Source organism: Podarcis tiliguerta (genome assembly GCF_965153285.1).
Source record: "Podarcis tiliguerta genome assembly, chromosome: 6".
NCBI classification, from domain to species: domain Eukaryota; kingdom Metazoa; phylum Chordata; class Lepidosauria; order Squamata; family Lacertidae; genus Podarcis; species Podarcis tiliguerta.
In genome coordinates this window covers 740645-749466 of record NC_139539.1, presented here as the reverse complement: position 1 = coordinate 749466, position 8822 = coordinate 740645, and the positions used below count along the sequence as shown (strand labels likewise).

Below are 8822 nucleotides of genomic sequence, written 5' to 3'. Positions count from 1 at the left end.
TAAATCATTTCCCAATAGCTTTTGATTACAAGTCCACCACATGTGATAAAACGCGCCTTCCTTCTCTTTACACTTCCAACACTTATTGGAGCTTGTTCTATACATGTTTGCCATTTTTAGAGGAGTAATATACCATCTATACATCATTTTCATGTAATTCTCTTTAAGAGCTATACAATCAGTGAATTCTAACTTCAATTTCCCCCAATCTTCCATTTGTAAGTTATGTTCTAAATCTTGAGCCCATTTAATCATTTAACCTCTTCATCTTTGGTTTCCCACTCGTAGCAGAAGACTATGCATCTTCTTCGGTGTTTTTGTGTTATCTATAATTTCTCTTTGAATTCTGGATAAAGTATAGCTAAACCCTTTCTTACTATCTTCTTTCAATATCTAATTTAATAGATAATACTGCAGACAATCATTTACATATTCTTGAATATCCTCAAGCTCTTCCAATTTTAATTTCCCTTCTGTTTCTGTTAAAATATCTCTATATGTAGGCCATTTTTCTTCCCTGCTTACTTTCCTTATTGATGTTGCTTCCATTGGTCACCACCACCACGGGGTCTTCTGTTCCGAGAGATCTTTATATCTTTCCCAAACTTTTAAAAGTGATCTGACTATGTGGTTATAAAATCCTTTATGTACTTCCGCTTTGTCATACCACAAATACGCATTCCACCCAACTTCAGCTTTGAAACCTCCAAGGAAGGAGAGTCCACCTTCCGAAGGAGCCCGTTCCACTGTCCAGCAGCTCTTACTGTCGGAAAGCTCTTCCCGATGTTTCCGACTAAACATCTCCATGGGTTCATGCCCTCCCCTCCGGAGCAGAAGAGAAGAAGCTTGCTCCATATGTGGGATGGGGGGAGGTTGTGAAAAGGAGCCACGAGGTCTTCTGAAGATGCGGGGAGTAATTTCCTGAGTTGAGTTTATGGCGGTGGTGCTTCCTCTGTGTGGCAGCCCTTAAGATACTTGAACCTCATGCCTCTCAGTGTCTTCCAGGCTAAACATGCCCCCCTCCCTCATCTTCCCAGACCCCTTTACCATCTTGCTTGCCCTCCTCTGCGCACATTCCAGCTTGTCAATATCCTTGTTCAATTGGGATGCCCTGACGTGGGTCCCTTCCAGCTCTTAACCATTCTATGATCCTAAGAGGGCACAAAACTCTGAGGACGGGGGCCTGACCAGGGCAGAAGGGTTAAGTCCAGTCCAAGGCGACTCTGGGGTTGCGGCGCTCGTCTCGCTTTCAGGCCGAGGGAGCCGGCGTTTGTCCACAGACAGCTTTCCGGGTCATGTGGCCAGCAGGACTAAACTGCTTCTGGCGCAACGGGACACCGTGACGGAAACCAGAAACGCCATTTAGCTTCTCGCCGCAGCGGTACCTATTTACTTGCGCCGGTCTGATTTCAACCAGAGCATTCCAGACCACTTCTAGCACAACCTTGGTCTGCCCAGCTGTGCCTTCGTGTGGAGTCTCGCTGAATTGCTTATCGCATCCTTTCTCCAAAGACATCACAATGGTCTGAGCTTATTCTGACTTCATGAGAACCTGGAGGGGGAGAGTCTGGCCAAAGGCCGTGTCTGATGGGCCTGAGCCCAGCTTCCGCATTCCCTGTGCCACCCTTGCCCCTCCCCCTAGGATTGATTGAGGCCACCCAAGGGTCATCTAGCCCAACCCCTTGCAATGCAGGCATCACAGCTGAAGAATCGCCATCAGGTGGCCCCCCCAATCTCTGCTGAGAAACCTCCAAGAAATGGGGAATCTACCGGCTTCTGAGGGAGTTGGTTTCAGTGAGGAGGAGCACGGAGTGTGCCTGAAGTGTGATTCAGTATAAATTGAGCAAATAAAAAGCAAGGGCTGCCATCCAGTCTTGTTTGGTGTGGAGGTTGCAGGCCACATAGGAATTTTTTTTTGTTTTGTTTTCTTACATCGCCTATTTCAGAAATAATTTTATCTAAGGTGTAAACCGAATGCAACCATGATTGTGCATATGTGTGGCCTAATTCCACCGGCTGCAGAAATGTAAGTTCATGTGCATCTCTGCTTCCATTTTATTTTTAAAGCAGGTTTCTAGTCCTTAGTATGCCTGCAGAAACATGTCAGATGGGTGGTGAAACCTGTGGGAGCTTCAGAAGCCAGAGACGTGCCTGAATAATACTGGGGGTGGTGGAGCATCCTTCCTCTGTGACTAACCAAAGTATACCAAATGCCAGAAACTGGAATAAATTGTGGAAAATAAGAAATGACGCAAGCGGGAAATGACGCAAGTGCAGAATTATTTTGTTTTGCGAAGGGTCCTCGCAGCCCTCCATGAAACATCAGTGGGTTTGCTGCAGATGGAGGATGGAGAGGTAGCCAGTGTCCGCCTTCACAGGGTTGCTACCTGGTCAGTGGGCAAGCAGGTGACCTCAAGACCGGCCTCTGGCCCATTTTCACTGAGAAAGCGAATGATCGTTGGCTGACCGTTGTGCCGTCCTCCTCTGGAGGCCCAGAAGCACCTCGTCATCTTTGCTACGTCTCTCTGGCGAATTCCTTGAGTATGTGAAGGACTCCCTCTTGTCTAGCCTGAGTCTGCCATCTTCCCAATTTCATTTGAGCCAAACTCCCCGAACCCTTCCTTCCTTAATTTTATATCTCTTGGGCACTTCTGGACAGATTTGCTCCCCCAAGTCTGTAGCGGAGAAGTTCTTGGTTTGTGGTTTGGTTCTTTTATTCTCCTCCATTTATATTCTGCTTCCCTTCCAAGGAACCCAGGGTTCAGTTTCCTTTCCTCACGACAACCCTGCAAGGAGGGGTGGCCCGTCCTGTTGGCTACTGGAGGTGAAACAAATGTGCTGCCCCTTGCACCCCCTTCCGCCACTGGTGGAATGCCCCCCTGCATTCGGCAAGAGCTGGGGTGCCACCTCTTGCACTTCTGCCGCCTGAGACCGGTGCTTTACCCTGCCTAATCAGTGGGCCGGCTCTACTGTGAGACTAGTGGTGCTGAAACGGCCAAGGTCACCCGGGGAGCTTCAGGGCGCAAGTGAGGACTTCAACTCTGGTTTTCCTGACCCAACATCCTGACTGCTGCTTCCCGCTGTCTCTCAAGACCAAATCACCCACATATCTCTATTTTGATTTGCTCTGTGTGTCCGTGTAGGTACAGACAAATAGATTGTGGCACCTTATTGTACCTAGAAACCAATGGATGTGTTTATTGAACCAGTGGCTTCAATAGGTTGACTGTGCACTCAGAAAGAGGTCTGATAGGAAGCAAGTCCTGTTGAATTCAATGGGGCCTAATCCCAGGTAAGTAGCATGTGCTTTGCAACCTTAAGGTAAAGGGACTCCTGACCATTAGGTCCAGTTGTGGCCGACTCTGGGGTTGCGGCGCTCATCTCGCTTTACTGGCCGAGGGAGCCGGCGTACAGCTTCCGGGTCATGTGGCCAGCAGGACTGAGCCACTTCTGGCGAACCAGAGCAATGCACGGAAACGCCGTTTACCTTCCCGCCAGAGTGGTACCTATTTATCTACTTGCACTTTGATGTGCTTTCAAACTGTTAGGTTGGCAGGAGCAGGGACCGAGCAACGGGAGCTCACCCCGTCGCAGGGATTTGAACTGCTGACCTTCTGATCAGCAAGCCCTAGGCTCTGTGGTTTAACCCACAGCACCACCCACGTCCCTGACAACCTTAGATGGCCCCTTTAATAGGCAAAGCCAAGAGATTAGTGCAGGTGCTACCTTGGATAATAATGAGAAGGTGCTGGAGGGCTTTTTTTTGGGGGGCGGATATTTTCTCTGGCGTCTTCAGGCGTCCTCTCCTACCAACCAACCCCTTTCAGTGGGTCTCCCACCTTTCCTCTGAGGCGCACAGGAGGGCGCCCGTGGCTCACTCCCGCGACCTGCAATATTTTCTGCACCATCCATCCAGGTAGGGCAGGCAGAGAGGCAGTCAGTGGCCCGAGGCCACCCAGGAGCTCCGTGCCCGAAGGAGCGCAACTGTGGGCATCGCCACCATGGCGCCTTGATCATTATCACCACGGCGAAGCGGGAGTCAGCGCCCAGCGAAGGATGCGCAAGGCCGCGGCCGCATCTTCTGCATCGCGTCTCCCCTCCCCAAGCAACTTGGGGGCCTCTGGGGGAAAGGATGGGGTGCGCTGGGTCGGCGGGACCCCCAGCTGTGCTGCTGAGGGGGGGGTGCCTTGATCCCCGCATTTCCGCGGATCGGGGGGTGGAATCAGGCCGTACATCCGGGGTGGGGGAAGCGGGGAGGGCGCCTGAGCCTGACCAGCCATCAACATCCTCTCCATCTCCTCCGCCTCCTCCTGCATCCCGGCTCTGTTGCCATGGCAACGGCCAGGCGGTGGCTGCCGGCGGCCCGCGCGAGCGTCTGCCCGGGGCTGCAGCAGGAGCCGGAGCCGGAGCAGGCAGCGCCTCTCTGGGAGGCCGGCGGGACACCCCCGGGCGGGACGACCCGCGCCCGCCCCTCCGCGCACCAGGTAGGGAGAGGGACGGGTTCCCTTGAGCTCCAGGGGAGGAGGGGGCGAGGAAGAACTCCACCCGGGGCTGCCTGGGGCCCGGCCAGGCTCTCCCAGCAGCGGTACCGGGGGGGGGGGGGCGAGATCTGGGCGAGGGGGGTCCCCGAAGCCAGCAGCTGGGCAAGGCAGGAGAGAATTCCCCCCCCAACCCCGGGAGGAAGGGCCGCAAGCTTCTCGCAGGGTTGCATGGATGGTGGTTTTTTTTGTGCGGGGGGGTTCTCTGTCCTCTGTGACCCTCCCTGAGCGCGCTGGCTGGGGCTGAGGATGGGAGCTGGAGCCCAGGCACGTCTGGAGGGCCACAGGTGCCCCCCCGCCCCCGTTCTTGGCAGCAGGTGAGGCGCTCTGCTTCTCAGCCAGCCTGCGCGCAATTGCGCGCGTGTGGCCAGAGGCCAGATGCGTCCCGCTCAGCAGCCCAGCCAAGACGGGGGACGGGGGGGGGGGCTCAGGCCATTGCTGGACGCCCAGCCGGAGGAGGCCGTGAGGCTCAGCAACCTTTCCAAGGGGGTTAGGCGGATTCAGGGAGGAGGAGGAGGAGGAGGAGGAAGACGAGAGGGCTCTCGATGGCGCCTCGCCAGGATGGCTCTGCCTCGTCTCCCCAGTGGAGGCCGGAATACCAGTTGCTGGAAGCCACAGGAGGGGAGAATGTGGCTCTTGGGCTCGGATCCTGCTCACATTGGAATCCATCTAGTTGGCCCCAGTGAGAAGAGGGTTGGGGACTAGACGGGCCCCCGCTTTGGCCTGATCCTGCAGGCTCTTCTTATGGCCTCCTGAGACAGCGCCCTGGTGCCCAGGTAGGAGCCTGGATGTGACCCAGCCAAACTGGCGAGGGGAAGGCCCAGCAGTAGAGACAAACCGGGGAAATGAAGAATATTTTTCCACTTCAGAATATGCATACCTTCCCAGAGTTTCTTCAAGGGGAGAAAAGGGACATTTTCCTTCTTATTTATTTATTGTAGTGTATTGACACCCCACCTTTTACTCCAAGGAGGTCAAGGTGACGCACAGCTCCCCCCCCCCCCAGTCTAATCCCCCCAACAACCCTCTGGGGCAGGTTAGGCTGAGGCAGCAACTGGCCCCCAAGGTCACCCAGTGAGCTTCATTTCCGAATGGGAGAGTTGAACCCTGATCTTAGTCTGACACGGTAACTATTATTTCTGTTTTTTTTAAAGAATATATTATGCTGCCATTGCCTCCATTTTTTAAAAAAGCAATGTTTTGATATAATAATGCTGCAAAATTCCTAGACCTAAGGGTTAATGGTAACCATCTGAGACCTGCCAAGTCTTACAGGGATGCAGGCAGCAGCTGCTTTATGCTGTGCAGTCTAGTGTAGTATTGTAGACACAGGCTGGCAGCAGCGTTCCAGGCAGAGGGTATCCCCACGCCTGCCTGGGGATGCCAGGACCACCAGGGGCTGAGCCTGTGCCCTTCTGCGTGCACAGCAACCAGCAAGCTCGTCTTCTGCTTTTATGGAACCTCCAAGCCCAGAGACAGTCTACCTGCGTCTCACCAGGGGAAGAGGCAGGGAATCTCATCTGGATTCTTAGGGTGAGAGCAGGTTGCTGGACGAGGCAGGGCACTGGCCTGGCCCACCGGGGCTCTGCTAACCTTCTTGTGTTGTGCTCTCTCTGCCCCCCACGCAGCCAGGCTCCCCTCCTCCCAGGCCGCCATGTCCCCCGGCAAGGCCAAAGCGGGGCCCCCCCAGCCGCTGGTCTTCGCAGCCCACGAGATGGAGTGCAAGATCTGCTACGAGCGATTTGACGGGCGCGGCCGCCGCCCCAAACTGCTGAGCTGCCGCCACCGCGTCTGCGCCCGCTGCCTGCGCAAGATGGTGGAGGTGGGCGAGCCGCCCGGGACCCTCAGCTGCCCCTTCTGCCGCCAGGAGATGCCCCTGCCGCCGGACAGGGACGTGGGGCGCCTACAGGACGACGGGCAGGTCCTGGCTTTGCTCAGCTGCCGCGAGAGGGCCCGGAAGCAAGGAGGGGGCGCCCGGGCCGGGGGGGCGGCCCCCTCCCCGGAGGTGCTGCTGTGCCCCAGCGTGCTGGAGCCCTTTGCAGAGGGCGGGCACAGCTCTTCCTCGGACTGCCTGGTCATCACCCTCCTGGAGGTGCCCGAGGACATGGCGGCCCCCGAGGGGGTGGGGGTCCTGGACGTCATGCGCCTCTACCGCCCGCCCAGCCTGGCCTCGCTGCCCTGCTACGGCCCCCTGGGCAAGTGCCAGCCCTGCGCCACGTGGCGCGCCTTCCCGCGCTTCCTGGTGGGCGTCCTCTGCCTGGTCTACTTCAGCTCTCTGCCCTTTGGCATCTACCTCCTGCTGGTGGAGCGTCTCAACCTGGGCATCGTCCTGGTGAGCCTCGTGCCCTCCACCCTCATCCTCTGCGTCTTCTACAGCCTCTGCCAGTGCTTCTGCCACGAGATCTTCGACTTGCCTTCTTGAGTCGGGCAGCGGGGGAGAGGGGGAGATCCGGAAGGCAGGGGCCAATGCCAGCCCCCCCGGAGCCTCCCGCCAGCACCCAAGAGACAATTCGTCCTCCTTGCCCTCCCCGAATCTCGTGCCATTCCAACCACCCTTCCTGGAAGCAGCATTGCCCTCCTCTCCCTGCAACGGCCTGGTTGCGGTCGGGTCGCCAGCCGAACCAAGGGCAGTGCCAGCCTCGGAAGAGAGCCCTCCCCTGTTTCAGAGCTGGAAAGGCGATGATGTGCTTCTTCAGACATGGACAATGGACGCTTAGGATGGCGAAGGATTGGCCAAGCGTTCATGAGAACTATGTAGCAACCTGGCTGTCCGAGAAATTTATTTGTCTCCAAAGATATTTGCAAAGGCAAGAATGCCGTAATTTCACACATAGATGTTCGTTTGTCAGAGATCTCGGTCCACAAATCATAAGATCTTCAAATCCGATTCATTCTGACAAAATTAGGAGTTCTCAAGTACAGCCACATTGAGGCAGCCCGATGATTTATAGCTGGCAGGTTGTTCAAATTTATTGCCGGCCCCCTTCAGGAAGGAGCAGGCAGTTCCGTGGAGGAGGAAGAGGAGGGAGGGGCCTTTCAGTCGCTGTTGGCCACACGGCGAAGCAGAACCTCCATGTGCCGGGGCAGCGTTCCTGTCAACAGCAGGCGCCGGAAGCCCATTGCCTCCCTGCCTCGCCCTGTCAGCTTCCTGAGCAGCTTTGAGGGTGCTGAGCTGGGGGGCGGGGGCTTTGTCTCTGCTGCTCTTTTGGAAAACAGATTCTGCCCTGTTTAGAGGCTGCCTCATTGGTGGGGGGGGGACCGTGGGGGGGGGGAACCCCCTCTGCCACGTGTCTCTGGTGGAACTGGGAATGGCAGGGGGACAGGATGCGGCCCCCACCCCACTGAACCAACCGTCTTCTGCTGGCCCCTGAATCTTATATATTTCTTTTATTTTATTTCTTGCCTTTAGGGGCCACGTTTTTCCTCCAAGGGGGTCAAGGGGGCATATATGGTTCCCCCCCCAATTGTCACTTAATCCCCACAACCACCCCCCTGCGAGGCAGGCCAGGCTGAGAGGAAGTGCGACTGGCCCCCAAGGTCACCCTGTGGGCTTCAGGGCTGGAGTGGGGATTTGAACTCTGGTCTCTACCGGATTCTCGTCCGGCACTCGAACCACTGCACCACGTTGGCTCATCGCATGTCCTGCTGTGGCAACCTGCCAGCCCCTTGACGTAGAATCCTAGACTTGTATGGTTGGAAGGCACCTAAAAGGTCCACTAGTCCAACCCCTTGCACATGGGCAATTTTCCCAGGGGGAGAGCATCCCCCGCCCAGTGGGTCCAGGGAGACTGGTGACCTCTTACAAACAGGGCAGGAGGTCATTTCAAAAGCCAGAGACTTTCCCTGCAAGTTCTGCAGAGCATGTTTAGCAGCCTGCGGGCTCAAGGGGCAAAAGGGGACAGGGTGTCCCACCCAGGGGAGTCAGACCCCTGGCCTTCATCACATCCTCCTCCCCCTGAGTGCTCAGTGCCAAGTCCTGGTCTGCTCCTTTCGTTACACTCACCAAAGGGTTAAAGGAAAAGCTGCTTATTTTGGTTTGCAAGTCCCGGTGCCTGGTGAAAACTGGCAGAACAGCACCTCCTGTTGTCTGTGTCCTCCATTGGTTCAGAAATAAACAAAATAAAACGAAACTTGCCAGTATTGTAATGCCATTCTGCAAATCTATGGCGCAACTGCATGGGGAATAAAAGTGTGCAGGTCCGTTTGCTCATCTCAAAAGGGCTGGGAAAGGTTTGGGAAAAGTTTGCCAAAATTATCAAGGGGGTGGAGAGACTCTCCTATGAG

At 55.6% G+C, this 8822-nt stretch overlaps 1 protein-coding gene across 2 annotated transcripts; it reads left to right on the top strand.

Moving 5' to 3' along the window:
- Nucleotides 1-2766: 2766 nt before the first annotated feature.
- Nucleotides 2767-8668, top strand: LOC310680680 (E3 ubiquitin-protein ligase RNF182-like). Of its 2 annotated transcripts, none has more exons than XM_083447666.1 (2): nt 2767-3292; nt 6167-8668. In XM_083447666.1, exon 2 carries the CDS (start codon nt 6193-6195, stop codon nt 6958-6960), a length of 768 nt encoding a protein of 255 aa, XP_083303792.1. In that variant the 5' UTR covers nt 2767-3292; nt 6167-6192; the 3' UTR covers nt 6961-8668. The 2 variants fall into 2 exon arrangements, with proteins under 2 accessions (XP_083303792.1, XP_083303791.1); XM_083447665.1 differs by lacking the exon at nt 2767-3292 and adding an exon at nt 4202-4484.
- The last annotated feature ends 154 nt before the right edge of the window (nt 8669-8822 follow it).